The sequence below is a fragment of the Rhopalosiphum maidis genome, chromosome 2 (assembly GCF_003676215.2).
Source record: "Rhopalosiphum maidis isolate BTI-1 chromosome 2, ASM367621v3, whole genome shotgun sequence".
In the NCBI taxonomy this organism is placed as follows: domain Eukaryota; kingdom Metazoa; phylum Arthropoda; class Insecta; order Hemiptera; family Aphididae; genus Rhopalosiphum; species Rhopalosiphum maidis.
The window spans coordinates 67,560,586-67,579,023 of record NC_040878.1 but is presented as its reverse complement, the minus strand read 5'-3'; the positions used below and the strand labels follow the sequence as shown (position 1 = coordinate 67,579,023).

The window sequence follows — 18,438 nt, the reverse complement described above, 5'->3', positions numbered from 1 at the left end:
AGTGTACAATTAGTAACGACTAGTGACTACCACATTGATAATCGGTATAATCACTATAGTCTATAATCACGAATTAACAATATCATTGAACAAAAATATCATAAAAAAAGGATAGAAGTACTAAAGGGCATACTAGAGAGCCTATATAATTAATAATATTTATTATCTAGGCTCTCTAGGGCATACTATTCATAGATAATATAAACATAATATAAATAATAATTAATCTATGATAGTGCAACAAGTCTATGAGTACCTCAGGCACAGACTATCTCAGATCATAATATGTCTATATTGCCTGTCCAAGGACTTAAATATATTTATTTATTAATATAATAATATCCATATGTATATGTATCAGTGTATGAAGGCCTTTGAAGATGGTCCTAGAAGATCATGTTTGCAATGTTTGCATAATCCGTAGACCTGATAATACATTTTTTATCAGGTTTATGCACAGATACATATGTGTCTATGGGTCTATGATATCATATTATCACAGAATGTATAAAACTAACCTAAGTCCTAACTTGTAGCGACCGGTTCAGACGTGTTATGCGCCGCACGTTTAATGTTAAATAGGTAATTGTTTTAAATTGGCGGCAGGTAATTAGTAAATGCACATAATAGCACATTGCACACTTTCAAAGTTTCAAACTCCAACGTCCAGTTCAATGGTTTATTTTAATAGAATCACTAGAATCTAGTGATTTTGTATTTTTCATTCAGCGGTCGATACCGCGATTTAAGTAATTTAATATACCTTTAGTTTTGGTGGCTAGCCAGCACCGTGTTTTTGTTGAACAGTGTTATATTAATTATCACAATTCGCATAATATTACATATAATAATTTAAATTCTCGACCTCTAAAGCAAACGAAATGATGTCGACTGAAGGATGCCAGAATAAAGAAGTGCAAGAGTTTATGTGCCGTATAAAGGAACTGAACACCAGAAGATTGTCCGGCCAGTCTGACTCCGATGATATGAAAAACACAACGGACACTTTTCGTTGGCTTCGAAACAACTCGCCCTTTCTTGATGATATTGATAAATGCCGATTGTTGGATTCTGGACTGATTGAAATCTGTTCATGGTACTGCAACACTTATTTTGCCAATGAGTCCCTAAGCTGTAGTATATTGCTACAGTTTTTGGCCAACTTCTCTGTGGGCCATGAGAGTGCTCAGCGGCAGATATTTGATGGTTTCTGTAGCACGTTGAGGTAAATTGTTCTATTTAAGACTCCTTACCATAATAAATAATCAATATATTATGTAATGTACACTCATCTCTTCAAAATTATTCTAACACATTAGTCAAAATATTGGTGCATTATTTATTCATATTGAATATTTAAATATTTTTATTATTTTTTTTAGACATTTTATTGTATCTTCTCAGGATTCCAAGCTATTAAATAATTCAATGATGCTGCTGTATAATCTGTGTTTGTGTGATGTAAACTTCAGAGAAAAGATCTTAAAAGATGCAAATATAGTTCAACAGATTATGACACATTGGACTCTAAAAGAATTGGAATATAGGTATGTACAGTGTTATACATAATACAGAAGGAATATTTTGTAAATAGTAGTCATAGTCATATCCATTAATTTCATAGAATATAACATTAATTTACAATTTTTCAATGTTACTGTTAACTACTTTTCTACTATATAATATTATGTATTGATTATAATAGTAATTAAATCAAACATATTTTTAGTATAATATTTCTAGATTCAATCTTTTCAAATTCAAAAGATTTCTTATTGGTCTTTACAAATCTGCCTGACTGTTCTAAAGATGAATTAATGAACATTATCTCCATTTGGCTTGACAATTATAACAAAGAAGTATCTTTAGATGTCATTGTTGTAATAAGAAATAATTTTTTTATCGATTGTCCCATAGAAAAAATAACGAGACATGTAGTGAATGTTCTTGCTAAGGCTTCAAATATAGAAAAATTCAATTCTGAAGTAAAAAGTCACACTACTCTATTAAAAAAAATTATGGGTATAAGATTAGTTTATTATGATAAAATATGGGTTGTGTGATTGTTTAATAATAACTAATGTACCTATCTTAGATTTGTTGGTATTCATACATAAGTGTGCCAAGGATAATGATGATTCAAATGACTTTAGTCGTGTGAAAGATCTATCAGCTTTATTTAATTCAGATGTACAAACTCACAATAGATTTTGGTTCAAATCAGATCTAATACGATTGATTGCAAATATGTGTTATAACAACCAAGAACATCAAAACCTAGTAAGTATACCATATTGTAACTTAAGTCATAATAACTTTAGAATGCATAAACATATATATATATATAGTTATAACATTTTCTTTACAGATGCGTTCTGATAATATTATTCCCATACTGTTGGAGTGTTGTGCATTTGATGCCAAAAATCCCTGTAAGTTTCATTTATTAATATATTCAATGTTAGGCAATTTAAATTTATTTTATTTATACTATTTTTGATCAAGATTAAATTTATTAACAAAAAAAATTCTCTAGGTTTATTTAATACATTTGTTAATAAAAATTATGCATTACCAATAGGACAGTAGCTAATCATATACATTTTGTTCCAGTGATGCGTGAATGGAGCTTATTTGCACTAAGAAATATTTTGGAAGGAAATCTGGATAACCAAAATTTTGTGGCTAATATAGATTCTATTGGATCCATTGACCCTGAATCATCAGTTAAACTAACCAATACACTTAAAATGGCTTCAATTAAGAATTCTATTTCAGATAGCGATACTATGTTCATCTAAGTTAAATAATTATTTTTATTTCTTATTTTTACTTACCTTTATTTTATAACCAACGTTAATGATAATAATTCATATACCTCTGTAAATTTATGAAGTATTATAATAAAATGTTATAATCTAAGGATTTATAGAAGGAAATAAAAGGAGTTTTTGCAATGGTTAAAAAACAAAAGTCTAAGGTGAATAATTATATTATTTTTTTATGGAATAAACTAAATAGAATCATTTTATAATTTTGTAAATTTTCCGCCCATATGAAAATGTTTGCCCCTAGGCACAAAATAACTTATGGCTCTGACTTCGTGTAGTTATTGAAAACAACTATAACAGTAAACTATTGTATTATTTATTAATTGATTAACTATGTTGGGAAATGTTAACGTTAATAAATTGATTGTTTAAAACATACAATAAAGAAAAATACTTATATACCTATATTAATACAGACTAAATAATAACTGAACATAGCAACGAATAAGTCATTATAGGATTGATGACCATAGATTAGTTTAAGAATACGTTTCCAACTTGTTTGTCAGCTATATTAACTGGTTGATGGGTTGATTGCAAGTATAATTGGAAACACTTAAGGAGATGATAAACAAAATGGTGCAACAAAGTGGACGGAGTGTTGAGAAACTGAAAAATGTATGTACCATCAATAATTCTCAGAGAAAAGTTCTTTTTTGAAATCTTGAATATTTTGATCTGTACTCCTAGGTCTCTATAGTTTCTTTTTAATTTTAAATATTGACAATAGAATAACTTACTATATATACATTAATTTCTGTCTTGTAAATTATTAATTATTGTTTTTTTTTTTAAGGTTTATAATAGTTTTAATATTGAAAAATCTTCAAAGTTGGCAATCTTATCAATAAAAGTATATGCTGACACATTATATAATGTATCAGGTACGTGCACAGGGCAGTGTTTTGGGTGTTCAAATACTCCCCGAAATACTTGGGTTTTTGTATTGTTATTTACTTATTCAATTTTAATGTTATTTTTTCTATATCAATGTTTGTATTTTAATATTTTTTTATTAAAAAAAAAGTTCTACTTTTCAATAACATCCCCCCCCCCCCCAAAAAAAAAAAAAAAATTTCTGCGTACGTCCTTATAAAATATACAATACTTTTGTAATGTTGGAGATATTTTAACCTTTAAATTTCATCATATTTTGAGGAAGTCACCACATTGGATATCTCTATTTTACAAGTGCACAATATGGCAAATCTTGGCAGTCTCTGTTTAACTTTAGTATGTTTAATAAATGAATTCACTGAATTCAGTATTTACCTATAATCTATTTTATAGGTAACAACAATATCTGTAGTTTGTGAGGGATTTTTTAGATACTTTAAGTTTGAAGTAAGTTATATCTTGTACAATACAAGATATTAAAATTTAAATTTAAAAAGAAAAACACTTTTACACTTTTATTTTATCTTAGGGTTTGATAATAGGTCAATTCACTCTAATATTAAAACTAAAAGTACACTATTAAAACTGGTGGGCAAAAATTTACTATGTCATATGTGTGTAAAATGGAGACAACACATGCAGGTGAGCCGTCCTCTTAATATTAAAACTAACTAAGTTAAACATGAACTGCTGAATATAAATATTTTGCTATATTATACACTTTTAAGATGGAAAATATGTGTGTAGTAACTTTTTAAGAATTGATAATGATTAATTCTATAAATTATTAATTACTTCTCCAAAAACAGCAGTTCCAAATTCTTTAAAAAATTCTTGTTGTATTTTTAATTCATCAGAATCCATATCTTCAATTTCTAATTTAGTTTCATCAATAAAATATGGAATATCTTTATCGTTATCTACAATAATATCTTCATTATATTCATTGTTTATTAAATTTAAAAATGTAGACATTTTAGTATGGTCACAATATTGACTGAATTTAGTCTGAAACTTTAAATTAACATTAATATCTTCATCATATAAAATCACTTCATAGAGACTGCCGCCAGTAAAAGTTGTTGATGAAATAGTGTCAGTAACCTAAAATTAAAAATTGATACAATATTAAAAATATACATATAAAAAAAAAAAAATAGTATTTAATATTTACTAACTTTTAAATATAATTGATTTTCAGTCATATCAAATAAATAATCAATTAGTTCATTTAGCTCATTGCCTGTAGGTAATATATCTTTAACGCCACTTAGACTACATTCAATCGCCTAAAAATAAAATAATAATAAATACAAGAATCCATTATTATTTAAATTCAACTACAATATTGATATTTACTTGGAATGGTAAATAAGTAATTAAGTCTGGATGTATTATAAGCAATAAATGTAATTTGATATTAAAAAAATCTCCAGTGTCCACAAAAAAAACTTCAACAATTCCATTACCACATTTTTCAATAATTTTAATGCGGTTATACCTAAGCCACAAAATTGTTAAAATAGCTATGGAATACATATAATGCCATACTAAAATTCTTACAAATTAGTTTGAGGATGTTTAGCTAAACAAATTGCTCCACTAATAACATGTTTTAACTTTGCTGGCTGTTTTTCTTCTACATATTTATCAATCATTGATTGAAGATCACCAAGTCTAAAACATCATATTTTAATTACTAACTTTACTAAAATAATCTTAAGACATCTCATACAGCCAATTGGATTCAATATGCTACCAGTAATCACACTTAAAGTTGAAAGATTATAGTAAAAACAATAAATTTATTGCTCAAAATCTAAAATTGAATGTCTAATTCGAAGATTAATACCTTTAAAAAGGCAGAGTATCAATATTGAAAAAAACATTTATGTTGAGTTCTTAAAATATTTTCCAAAAAAAATAAAAATAAAATTATTCTATAACAATAAAGTTATTATAGTAATGTAATCTTTTAAAGGTTTTTTATATACACAAACAAATAGAATATTTTACCTATCATAGTACTTGACATTATCAACAAAAAACAGTTTAGGACTGATAAAACATTTTACAGCAACTAAAGTGATACTTTGATCCAAATGTGCCCATTGGGGTTGAGGCAATTTATAAATTGACATAAATTCGTCTATGCTGAGTTCTTCTAAAATAACATGAAAATTGAATAAAATATTATGGATAGTAAAATCGTTTATTTAACTTACTATTATTCTCAACATTCATTTTTAATTGGAGTGGCCTGGCAATACCAGCTGAAATACTGAATTCTATTAAATTTTCGATATGTTCAAAATTTATATCAGCAAAACCAATATTAAATAAAACCTCAGGCAAAATTTCTCCAAAGCCATATTTCTTTAAATCTGAATCCCAATATTTTTCATATAATTTTTTTATCCATATAGTAGTTCCTAAGGCCATTTTAATCTGGAAAAAATTATAATTTGAACACATAAAAACCATATGAAACATAGTTATTAAATATCATACCGTAACAATAATTGGATTATTGCAAATATTAGCATTCTTCAAATGTTTTAGAACACGATTGTTAGCATGGGTACACCATGTTTTATCAAAGCCAATTGGTTTAACGGATGCCAAAAACATATCGACAGTAGTAGTATGTATACTTTTTAACAGATCAGGTAACAAAAATACATTCCATTTCTAAACGCATATCAATGGTTTTAATACTAGAAATGATTTAAATTAATAAATGCTAAATACCGATATAGTTTCAATATATCCTTCATCAATTAGCTTAACCCTCACTTTAGGGTTTTTTGTATTTTTGTCGACTACATTGATAACAAGTGCCCTGAAATATTCAGTATTGATTATATTTCCAGAATTATTAATCTTTACAGCAACTATATCTCCAGGGTTGGGGTTTTCATGAAGAACTCTAAAAAATTTAAAAAATATATTAAAACGTAATTTTATTTAGATTTATTTAATTTAAAATTTACTCAGAATTTCTATTTGAAAAGTAAGAACTGAGGTTAGAATTAATGACGTCAGAATGGTCCTCTACATTTGACCAATGTTGTTCATCATTGAGATTATTTGTATTATTCACTTTTAAAAGTTTAGCAGAAATGTGAGATGCATCATAAACTTTTAAAATTTTTACAATAGCTAATCCAGATCTAAAAAAAAAAAGTTTAAGCATTCATGTAACTATTAAATAGTATGGTCATAAATGATAACCATAATTTATAACATATTTAATTTAATTATAAATATTTCAATGTTTAATTATAGTTAGTTATAAACTAATTAATACAAGACTATTTAGAGTAATACAAATTAACCTAGGAATGTTAACACCAGGTTCATCACGTTCCTTGAATAAAATGTGACGACTCTGGCATGTCATAGGTTTAGAACAATAACCAAATTGTTGTATTTCGCTGCAGAAAACACAATTTATCTTTTCTTTTTCAAGAGAGTCATTTATATTCTAAAAAACATTTAAAATTTTATTATATTGTTCATATCAAAAGTACAACACATCAAGATATGTTCATCTCTTACATCTGGAATATACAAAAAGCTAATAACAAATACCACTATAAATTATTTTACAGCTATTATGTATAAATATTATTAGAAAACAGAAAAATTGTTTGTTTTAATATTTATTATAGATAATAATATATACTTTAACTGAAAAAAAAAATAGATTTTCCAATATATGACAAATATTTGTTAACTTCTTCATTTTTATGTAATATCCTCTTAATTGAGTACTAGTCTAGTAGGTTTCGCAACTCAGGTCTAGTAAACACCCGTTATTTATATCTCGTGTTTTTGAAATTCTAATTAATTGATATACAATATATATACTGCAGATAAAAATAGCATGACAATTATAAATGTTAGGTATTTGTATGAAATTCACTTATTAGATATTTTAATAATAATGTTTGGTAAAATCAATGAAATAAAATTAATAATATAAGATAGGTATAACAGCAGGTACAGTATATAATATCACCGATCAAATTATTAAATATTTAATCAATGATAATATTATGGAGTATTTACTTAAGTTATTCAGTTGTCATTATCACTGAAATATATATAATATACTGGAAATACTGCAGTATAATAAATGCTTTAAATAATTTTTGTGCCACGTTTTCTTATAAATTATAAAACACAACAAATGTGAGTAACGGAGATCATTTAAACCTAAGTAGCATAAGAATACTTTCTTGGCGAGGGTCAACTAGACCAGTACCCTTAATTGCTTATATCAATATGTATAATTATTTAGTTGCATTTTAAGTTTTTAAAACCTTGGCATGTTTCAGTAAAATAGGATCCACTGCACCTTTACCAAAAACTTTCATGATTTCTACTACTTTTGGCAACTGCAACATGTCTTTAATATTGTTACTTAAAAATATATAAGTACTCCGGTCTTTATTCTATAAACAAAAAAATAAAAATTAAGTTTTAGTAAGGCGATTCAATTGTGATTAGCACATCAACTTAGGAATGGATGGGACGATGTCCATCCATTTAAACTTTTGACATTTTATAAATCATTAAGATTACTTACATATATTATATTATATTTGAGCTATACAAAATTGTTGCTATAATTTATTTTAATATGCAGTATTTTAGTATTGCTTAATATATATAATTTTTTTTAAATTAAATTAACAACAATATAATTTAAAAGACTCACTTTAAGAACATTGTTAGAATTTTGTAGAAAACTGAATCTTATTGAAAATTTGTGTTTATCAGCAGGAATATCATAATGTATTAAACAATCAGCATCAACAATATAAAAATCAATTAACATATCATCACTACAAATTAATAAACGTTGTTTTTTTTCTAATGGCTTATTCCATTGTTGCAATGTATAAACTAAACAAAAATAAAGCCTGTATATAAAAGTAAGTTATTTGGAGTAACCTTTTATTAATTTACCATTAGAAATTCTCATTTGACATGGCACTATTACCTCTATATTAGAACTATGTTGTTGAATATAATTAGATATTATGCATAGTTCATCAACATTAGATGTAACCAAAACACTTTGACTGCACTTTATTGTATCATTAATATTATATTTTAAGAACTCTGGAATTTTAGAATTAAATAATAATTAACACATATGTAAAATTAATCTTTAAAAACATTGTTTACGTAATATTTTTTCTAGTTTATCATCTTTGACATGTACAACATTAAATCCTATTTTCATATAACGAGCAGCTTCTAGGGGAGATCCAAAAATATATTGCCATTTCAGGAACAACTGGTTTAAAAATGTATCAACTTCTTCATTCCATTTGACTGATGCAGATATTAATTGTATATTATATTTTTCTTTTTCTTTAAGTTTAGTTAAAATTTTAAAAATATAACCCATCTAAAATTTTTTTTTAATTAAATATTTTCTTATTTCAAATGTAATATAATAATGTAGTTACTATAGTTTTATAGTTATCCAGCAGTAGATCTATATTATCAAAAACAAAATGTCTTAGATTTGAATAACTAAATATTTTTGCTTGAGTAAGTAAATTTTGGAGGCCAGTTGGAGTAGCAATTAAAATATCACATCCATTACATAAAGCTGCCTATAAAAATAATAAATATAAATTAAATTAACAACTTAAACTTAGTATAAAGTTTTACTTTATTTTTTTTATCATTTTAAACATCTTAAGAGGTTGCCATACATATAAATTGCTTGTAAATGATAATTGAAAAACAGTTCTATACGGAAAAGAGCCACTTTACTCTATCTCAAAAGAGAATAATCACTTTTTTCGCATACTGACTTTTTCCCTACCTTGCTAACCGATGTCTCAAGAGGATATAGAACCTGCATTTATTGTCTCCATCTTACACATGTGGGACATAACAAATTTTTGTTTACAAGTTTCAATATTGTGCAGTTAGTTTTGATATTAGAGTGAACTGACTTATTATAAAATGTAAAGGTAAGATTATTATTCAGGGCCCCATAAAGCCTTTTATTGATATTGTTATTATTAAGTATGTTATAATCATTTTAAAATGTAGTTTCAAAAAAGTCATAACTTACTTAAAAATAATAATAATAAAAAGGCTACGTGGGACCCTGGATAATAATTTTACCTTTAAATTGTATAATAGGCGAGTTCACTCTAATATCAAAACTAACAGCACAATATTGAAATTAGTGAACGAAAATTTGCTATGTCTCACGTGTATAAGACAGAGACAACACATGTGGGTATTATGTCCTCTTAAAGAAAACACACAAACGTTTACAACTAATATTCCCAATTATAGTGACACCTAACTTAACACCTGTATATAATAGATACCTCTCTTAACAGACAAAATGACCCGGTTCTGCAAAAAGATAGGCATTCCAATGTATTTGTCTATAACGGACTCTTTGTATTACAGACACAGACACTAATATTTTACCCCTGTGATTTAATATCGGACAAAAATCCTAGTTCAAATCTAAATTTAATATCAAATTATAAACTACGAAACAGTTTCAATACACAGCGCAATTAAGTACACGTGAAAACACAGATTACAACCGATTGCATTATCCCCGATTTCGATAACATTAATTGAGAGTATATAGTTAAATGTAAAATATAATAATATAATAATATGTACAATATAATATAATATACGTACAAAAATTTCATTTTCCCTTAAACAGATATGTTTCTAATTTTACTTGTAAAACACTCAAACCTGTCTAAAACAGACACTTGTCTATAAAGGACAATTATTTTGGTCCTGTGACTGTCTGTTATATACAGGTTTCACTGAAGTAATATTATTATAATAATAATTTATTTTTTGGTGGAAGATTTGTAGGAATCGACAAAAATCAGTTAACCAACTGATTATTCTCTTTTAATACAAAATTTAGCTACAATTATAATTTAGAAATTACATTTATAATTGATACAGAAAGAAATATTCGTTGTTTAGATAAATTAGCTATGAGGTATAATTTTAATAATATTTTGAATTAATAATATAAAAAAAAGTAAAACACAATATCACAGAAAATATTAAAATCGGTATCATCTTATATTTGGTTTCTTACTATGAAAGTAGCATTGTAGCCTGAGTAGTTATTTTTGCAAATAACTGTTTCTCTATATAATCTTGGAATCATGTGATAAATGTTTATATTACTGACAATAGTGTATTTTTAAATGTTTTTAAAATTGACTGTATCAACCTTGAAGCTTTTAAGAAAAAGTGTGACATCTTCTTAAGTGTTTCACTTACTATTGTATGTTGTACTGAAATAGACTCATATGCTAAAACAATATTAATCTTTTTATTGGTCGAAGAAAAAAGTCTTTTTGATAAATCTTCTAATGTAAAGCATGTTCCTAAAGAACTACTAAGTATAATAGCTTTGGGCCCAATGACAGCATTTTTCTGAAAATAGTATTGTTTCAATTATTTTTATTTTAGATAAATTAAAAAACAAAACTAAATAATAACACAAATTTCAAGTAGTTAAAAATATTAATATGTTTTCTTTACATAAATCCATTATACATTTTATAACATACCACTTTATCTTCACTGTTCCTCATAATTGAAGAGTAAATACTTGCTAAGTAAGAAACTGATTTTCCTTTTGAAAAACCAATCATTGCCGTATTATAATGTTTCATCAAGTATAAAAATGAATTCTGTTGTATTGGTTTCATTTGTTTAATATTCATTTCATCAAAGGCCTGTAAATAAATAAAGTATACAATATACACATACCCACCAACTAGTATATAAAACATTTAATATAATAGATGCATTAATATACAATATCTATGAAGTTAAGTAGATATCACTATGACTATTAAAGTTGAACTAATAAGACTAATCTAAAAATGAATAATTTACAGAAAAAAATAAGCCATCTACCCAACATAAATAAACTTTTAAATTGGCTTAAAACATGGAATTGCATTGTAGCAAATTTATTATATTGAAAATATCCAACTAAGAAATAAAATAAAAATAATGTCTAATTAAGTATATCAAAAAATTTAAAAACATGAATTTATACCTGCACAATATCATGATGTATATCGGATTGACCCCAATCACTGAGGTGCAGTTTTTCAAAAGGTCCATAAACTGGTGTTGAAGTTGCATTATTTTTTGATCCATCATAATTATATAGCAGACTAAAATAATTATATAAGTATTATAATATATATATATATATGGATTAAATCAGTTTAATTAAAGCAGAAAAAATTCTTGATGTAAGATATAAGTTGAATAATTTATTAGGACACCCAAATAGGTATGCCACCTGTACTTTTGTGACTAATTATATGCTAAGAAGTCATAGTTAAAGTTAAGCACAGGAAATGAAAATAGAACAAATATTTTCATCCCCCACGATATAATTAATACAATTATTAATTAAATGGTATAATCTTATACAATGTACTTACTCAGTATATTTTTTAAAGTCAATCTGATTCGCCATATTAAATTCGATAGTGAGAATAACTAATCAAATAACGGATGTAAAAAATTAAAAATAATTAATTAATAATATTTATAACAAGAAGTAATAATAACCGAACAAATGACGACGAAAAATCAAAATAACTATTATTGGACATAATAGTATGTACCTACTATTAAGTATTCGTTATTCGACTAATGTCCATCATGGATCATACTCGATTAATACTGCGGGAAAACCATGAAAATTTAAACATAGGTATTTAGTCGTTATTATTTAACTTGCCTAAAATTGATAGGTATTGGGTTTAACACGTGCAGCTGCTTAGATCATATTATCATAAGTAATTGCATTGTTTATAAACAGCACGTGCGACTGATAAACATAACAGTATGGACAAGGTGGATATATATATATATATATATATCTAATAATATTATAGTATCAACCTTGATTATGGAGTTGCACCGGCCACACAGTGATAACAATAATAATAAATAATATAATAAAAGATAGCAATGAATCATTATCATTACTTTTTGTTCCAAAGTAAATTTGTTCAAAGATTGTCTTCTGTGATCTGTACATAATATCATTGGTTATAAATATAATATTGATATAGTATTTATAATCTACGATAATATATAAGTGTCTAAAATGTACACTTATTCCAACATTTACTTATTTGGTATTTTAAGTAATATTTGTTACAATGAAAAATTGCCTCACAATCTATTTAAGACAAGACAATAGTCAATACTTCCATAATATTTCAGCTTGGTTTTAGAGGCCGACGTAGATATAGATTTTAATTTCTGTACATTGATTTTCAATCAAGAAAAATGTAAATCATTGAACTAGCGATTTTGTATATTATACAATCAATTAGTACAACGAAAAGTTGCTACTGTGAAGTTAGTGTTGCGAAGAAGATGACTTAGTATGTTCTATAATTTTTAGAATTATAAACATCAGTGGCTCGAAAGATTTTTACAGTTTATTGACTAAAGTGAATTGGGTTAAAATTACAGCTTGGAATAATATTTTACTAGCTGAATTACCCGTCGCAGCCGAGTTACATTCTTCTTTCAATTCTTCAAATCTTGGAAAAAAATTCAAATTCAATTTAAAAAAAAAAAAATAGCGATGCTTTCAAAATATTCATTAATTATGTATTAAAATGTAATAATTAAACAATTATTATAGAGCATATGAATAAGTTAGACTTAAAAGGACGTCATACCCGCATGTGTTGTCACTGTCTTACGAACGTAAATCATAGCAAATTACCGTTCAGCAGATTGATTCAAATTACAGTAGGTGAATCATAATAATATATATTATATTAAAATATTATATGAATATATTCCTTATTATAATGTATTTTAAAGTAATTTCAAGAGAATTTAGGCCTTAAAAAACTAAACATGTAGTAGTCGTAACTATTTGTATACTACATAAATTGTAGAATACTAACCTTTTTTTTAGTTTTCCAAGAATACTTTTGGTTCATTTGATTAGTCGTATTTATAAACAATGTTAGAAAAACACGGAATAGTGATGATTTTCCAAGTATACTGTCGACATCCATACGACATGGTAAGTACTTGGTAAGCACACCAGATGTAGGAATGGGATTTAATTATTATTACACTTACACATTAAATTACTATAAACAAAACAAGTATAGTATTAAAAAATAAATATTAAAATCATAGAATTTAAATTTTTCTTAAAAAAAATTTAAATTGTCAATTTGAAAGCACTTAGAAAATTTGTACTATTTTTGGTGATATTATAATATATGCAAAAGCAACAACTTCTGAGCACTAGTAATGATATATAAGAATGTATGTCAAAATAAATTATGACGTATGATACACTTAGCATATTAGGCTTGGTATTAAAAATAATTGGGAAATGATTTTATATTTCACGGCAACTACTGTCGATGAAAAATATGATAGGACTTACTAAGAAAGGTTTAAGTTTATTAGTATTGATTTGTAAGTTGTAAGTAATACCAATAATACGTTTAAAGTATAACATTACAAACAATATTGTTGTTGTGGAGAATTGTGAATATTATTATTATTACTATTCATCGGTATTGATACCATGATTCATAAATATGAATTCTTCTCAAAGTGAGTCCAGCACAACGAAAAATCTTAGTTGCATTAAAAAATTTGGTGGTCCTGAAAAGGACCGTTTTAAGGGTTGAAGATGATCGATTTGGATCAATTTACTTCTTTTTGGGAGCTGCTGTTTTCTTGGTTGGAGTTTTCTTCGCCTTGGGTTTGACAGCGCCAGCAGGTTTTTTCGCCTTGACCGGAGATTTTTTCGGTTTGGCAGCCTTAGGTTTAGCGGCGACAGCTTTTTTGACTTTTTTAGCTGCCGGTTCGCCGGAAGCGGGCTTCACCTTCTTAGCGGACGTCGATTTCCTCTTTACGGCACCGGGAGCTTTGACTTTTTTGACGACTGGTTTCTTTTTCTTGACTACAGCTGCTTTTTTCGGTTTGACCTCGGCGACCGGTAGTTTGAAGTGACCAGAAGCGCCTGTGCCTTTGGTCTGAACGACTGTTCCGTTGGCGACGGCGGCTTTCAGAAATTTCCTAATGAACGGCGCCAGCTTGGCGGGATCGACTTTGTAATTAGCAGCCAAGTATTTCTTGATAGCCGGTAAAGACGAACCTTTTTTCTCCTTGAGTTCCTTGATGGCAGACGTGACCATCACGGAAGTGGTCGGATGAGTCGCGGCGGGCTTTTTTGCCTTGGCAGCAGCAGCAGCAGTCTTCTTCTTAGCGGGCACCTTTTTAGCGGCCGGCGACGCAGCGACTGGTGCCGGGGAAGCGAGAACGGCGGTTTCTGTCATGGTACCGTTGGTGATGATTTAGACTGTAGTACAAGTGAACTAGTAATATTACTATTGAATATAACGCCGAGCAACGAAACTGTTGTTACATATATATACTATACCGTACCGACTAGTAAACCGTCGTGATTCGCGTCGTTGACACAGCTGCGGTTGTACAGACATTTTTCGCGATTTCTCTGCAAGAAATAGTTGTACGAATCTGGTTTTGAACTTTCTAGAAAGCCAACTAAATTCCAAAAGATTCCATATAGCTTTTCTGACGTTATCTGGTAACATAAAATCACCACGGATCGTTATTCACACGCTTCCAACCGTATTTTCGTAGACCACGTTTAATGGTCTACCGTATGACGGAAAACAATCTTAAAGTTACAAAAACTTCTCAACCACATTCTATACGAGTTTCCCAAGACCTGAGTGTTTGCAGATTGCAAATCGACCGATATGGTGATGAACAGTGGCTTTTCAAAATTGACGATTTTAGGTTGCTGTTATGGCACGGCGTCATTGACGTTTATACCATTGAAATGTTTACACGACGGACTTTACCTATAAATCTAATCTTAATCGTATTCACCTTAAATATTCTTAAAAAATAATCACAGTATTACTCCATTAAGGGATTTCGGTCAAAATTCGATTTTAAATAAACAAAATTTAACTTAGCTGTACATCATCGGTTATCTCGTATCTGATATTTATCATAGTTTGTACGCGTAGTAAACCGACGTCGCAGCTCACACTGTACACTATTATTTTTTTCTATGATTTTTTAGCATTTAACATGTTGTTGCAGGTACCTTGATGATGTCATACTGTTTTTATATAGAGTATCTTATTCTTTATCATCTAAGACATGAATTGATAGCACAGGACGTTGCCGAAACCACCGGGGAACCTAAGACACCATCTGATGTACAATCAGCGTTGACAATGTTTAATAACAAACGTAAGTATTATGTAAATTTTAAAGACAATTCAACTCATAAAATTGTATTCTAAAACTTTTGATATTATGATATCACAATGAAATAGGTAAATATACTAATCTTTTTTGATGCACTGCAATGTCACAGAGAGCATTTTATTCAAACGGGACATTTTTGCGGAGAATAACATATGTATACCGAACATTGTAAACGGAATAAAAACTTGTAGGAAAACAATTACCGAAATAAAATAATATGTGTCCTTAATATTTTGACGATAATTTAAGAACTACAAATGTTATTGATGTGAACGGATTTAAATTTTATATCGACCAATCGAAATATTATATTATATATTTGCATTTTTTCTAACTATCGAAGTAGGTAGGTGATTAATCTTTTGTATAACGTAGGAACAATGTGAATACTGTACAGGGTAAAATTTTTAAAAATAGAATAGATACTTTTTTAATAATTATATTTTTTACAGTCGATAAAAAATAACAAAAAGATTACCTCTGTACTTATAAATTATAACGTATTTGTAATTAAATATTATTAACGCTACTGTAAGCATTTAAAACGTTTTTATTAAAATACATTTTCACAATATGGTTGTGTACATGTGTAATATTATATTCTGTGGTTTTTTTTTCCAAAATTCACCAATAAGTTACATACATTAATGTTTTTTTTTTATTATTATCGCCAAAAACACTCTTCTTATTAAAAAAAATGTGTAAATTATTTATTTATTAGAATTTATTATTTAAAATAATGTTGACGACTTTTTAAATAATAAATAATAATTTGTAAAATTATTTCTTTTTTTTTATACATACATGATTATACAATACAAGATTTTTAAATTTAATTCAATTTAAGTTAGTACACTGTTGTACCTATCTATTAAAAAAAAAAAAATTGATATCTGGCCGGCGATTGGTGGTAGCGAGTAAAATTATTTGTACCTAATGTGAGATAAAAACCTGATGGCAGATGCGGATGATATTGTTGCTAATCATTATTAATCACTATTATCGAAAATGTAAATACCTAATTAATTGTTGAGTGTATATTTTAAGCATTTTCATACCGCCCAAATAGACAATAATATTTTGGGTCTACGCCTCTATGGATGTAATCACCAGGGAGGTAAACTATTGAATATTTATGTCTATTGTCTAATAAGATTAAATAACTTTAAATTGATAATATTAAAACTACAAAGGTCCTTATTTACTTGCTAAAAACACATAGCATTAATGATGTGTAAACGGGGCGGTCTGACGTTTTTACCCGCATAATAAAAGCAATGTGTTTGGTCGAGTTTCTTACAACGTGTTTGAGCGAAACAATATAAAAGATAAAAATAATGATATAAAATCAGATCTATAGTTAATTTTAATCAACCTAAATATGGCACAGTCTTACATGCAGGTCGGGCAACTAGAGTTATCATAGTTCTAAATATCAATTTGCTTGAACAGTGAAATGTGAAGTTGTATTTATAATGTTAGTGAGTTTATGTCAAAATATGGATCTTAAAATTGATTGACAAAATGAAATAATCGATGCATTTCAATTGAAAACCATATTTTTAGTGATTTTAAGTATATTAAAAAAAAAGTTTGCCCAAACGTATTTACGCCCGTCTAAACGAAAAAGATAGTTAATTTTATAATTCCATTAGTTTGATTGTAATATAGAGTCAGGAGAGGATATTATATAAATGTAGTAGTTGTTTTATAATGTGTGGTGGCCCTGAAAAGGGCCGTTTTAGGGTGAAATTAAAACTAAAATGGTTAAGCACGTTCTCCACGGATACGACGAGCCAGTTGAATGTCCTTGGGCATGATTGTAACACGCTTGGCGTGGATGGCGCACAAGTTGGTGTCTTCAAACAAGCCGACTAAATACGCCTCGCTTGCTTCTTGCAATGCCATGACAGCGGAACTTTGGAAACGCAAGTCGGTCTTAAAGTCCTGGGCGATTTCACGCACCAGACGTTGGAACGGCAATTTGCGGATCAACAACTCCGTGCTCTTCTGGTAACGACGGATCTCACGGAGAGCGACGGTTCCCGGACGGTAACGATGTGGTTTTTTCACACCACCGGTGGCTGGTGCGCTCTTGCGAGCGGCTTTGGTTGCCAGCTGCTTCCTAGGAGCCTTGCCCCCGGTAGATTTACGTGCGGTCTGCTTGGTTCGGGCCATTGTTGAATTTGGTTGAGTAGATTGTATGTCTAAGTGTAGAACACGATTAATTTAATGTGGTCGTAACGAAACTCACCATTATTTATATACAAAACGGATTCGTATCTTTCGTTTTCATTGGTCCGCGCATTGTCGATAATCGGAGAGTGGGAGAAATCAAATAGAGCATTTC

At 28.2% G+C, this 18,438-nt stretch overlaps 4 protein-coding genes across 5 annotated transcripts; 1 reads left to right on the top strand and 3 right to left on the bottom strand.

Moving 5' to 3' along the window:
- Nucleotides 1-881: 881 nt before the first annotated feature.
- LOC113553454 (ataxin-10) lies at nt 882-3,179 on the top strand. 2 transcript variants are annotated; one of them, XR_003405199.1, is made up of 6 exons: nt 882-1,225; nt 1,383-1,547; nt 1,730-2,022; nt 2,096-2,280; nt 2,349-2,432; nt 2,614-2,672. XR_003405199.1 is itself a non-coding variant. In XM_026956787.1 (6 exons), the coding sequence occupies exons 1-6, from the start codon at nt 882-884 to the stop codon at nt 2,799-2,801; spliced, it is 1,239 nt and encodes a 412-aa protein (XP_026812588.1). In that variant the 3' UTR covers nt 2,802-3,179. The 2 variants fall into 2 exon arrangements, 1 of the variants encoding a protein (XP_026812588.1); XM_026956787.1 differs by having other exon boundaries at nt 2,369-2,432; nt 2,614-3,179.
- Nucleotides 3,180-4,505: 1,326 nt separating this feature from the next.
- On the bottom strand, nt 4,506-12,572 carry LOC113552564 (putative ATP-dependent RNA helicase TDRD12). The gene is made up of 20 exons (XM_026955423.1): nt 12,357-12,572; nt 12,227-12,284; nt 11,830-11,950; nt 11,333-11,500; nt 11,040-11,195; nt 9,215-9,364; nt 8,928-9,153; nt 8,706-8,861; nt 8,455-8,642; nt 8,057-8,188; nt 7,067-7,215; nt 6,722-6,901; nt 6,480-6,657; nt 6,240-6,419; nt 5,954-6,176; nt 5,745-5,892; nt 5,292-5,405; nt 5,088-5,229; nt 4,907-5,017; nt 4,506-4,832 (listed from the first exon to the last, which is right to left on the bottom strand). The coding sequence occupies exons 2-20, from the start codon at nt 12,259-12,261 to the stop codon at nt 4,506-4,508; spliced, it is 3,084 nt and encodes a 1,027-aa protein (XP_026811224.1). The 5' UTR covers nt 12,262-12,284; nt 12,357-12,572.
- A 1,869-nt stretch (nt 12,573-14,441) lies between these two features.
- Nucleotides 14,442-15,177, bottom strand: LOC113552800 (histone H1A, sperm-like). Its single transcript, XM_026955737.1, has one exon. The coding sequence runs from the start codon at nt 15,116-15,118 to the stop codon at nt 14,489-14,491; it is 630 nt and encodes a 209-aa protein (XP_026811538.1). The 5' UTR covers nt 15,119-15,177; the 3' UTR covers nt 14,442-14,488.
- A 2,595-nt stretch (nt 15,178-17,772) lies between these two features.
- LOC113552801 (histone H3) lies at nt 17,773-18,294 on the bottom strand. Its single transcript, XM_026955738.1, has one exon. It carries the CDS (start codon nt 18,264-18,266, stop codon nt 17,856-17,858), a length of 411 nt encoding a protein of 136 aa, XP_026811539.1. The 5' UTR covers nt 18,267-18,294; the 3' UTR covers nt 17,773-17,855.
- Nucleotides 18,295-18,438: the final 144 nt, after the last annotated feature.

What these genes read in the sequence shown, in the direction of transcription:
- LOC113552801 (XM_026955738.1), bottom strand. Translation starts at nt 18,266, where the DNA reads ATGGCCCGAACCAAGCAGACCGCACGTAAATCTACCGGGGGCAAGGCT.
- LOC113552800 (XM_026955737.1), bottom strand. Translation starts at nt 15,118, where the DNA reads ATGACAGAAACCGCCGTTCTCGCTTCCCCGGCACCAGTCGCTGCGTCG.
- LOC113552564 (XM_026955423.1), bottom strand. Translation starts at nt 12,261, where the DNA reads ATGGCGAATCAGATTGACTTTAAAAAATATACTGA. An exon ending in ATTCTAACAATGTTCTTAAA is followed by an intron (nt 8,189 to 8,454) that starts GTGAGTCTTTTA and finishes TTTTGTTTATAG; the next exon opens with AATAAAGACCGGAGTACTTA. An exon ending in TTACTTATTTACCATTCCAA is followed by an intron (nt 5,018 to 5,087) that starts GTAAATATCAAT and finishes TTTTATTTTTAG; the next exon opens with GCGATTGAATGTAGTCTAAG.
- LOC113553454 (XM_026956787.1), top strand. Translation starts at nt 882, where the DNA reads ATGATGTCGACTGAAGGATGCCAGAATAAAGAAGTGCAAGAGTTTATG. An exon ending in CTAAAAGAATTGGAATATAG is followed by an intron (nt 1,548 to 1,729) that starts GTATGTACAGTG and finishes ACATATTTTTAG; the next exon opens with TATAATATTTCTAGATTCAA. An exon ending in TCTATTAAAAAAAATTATGG is followed by an intron (nt 2,023 to 2,095) that starts GTATAAGATTAG and finishes TACCTATCTTAG; the next exon opens with ATTTGTTGGTATTCATACAT.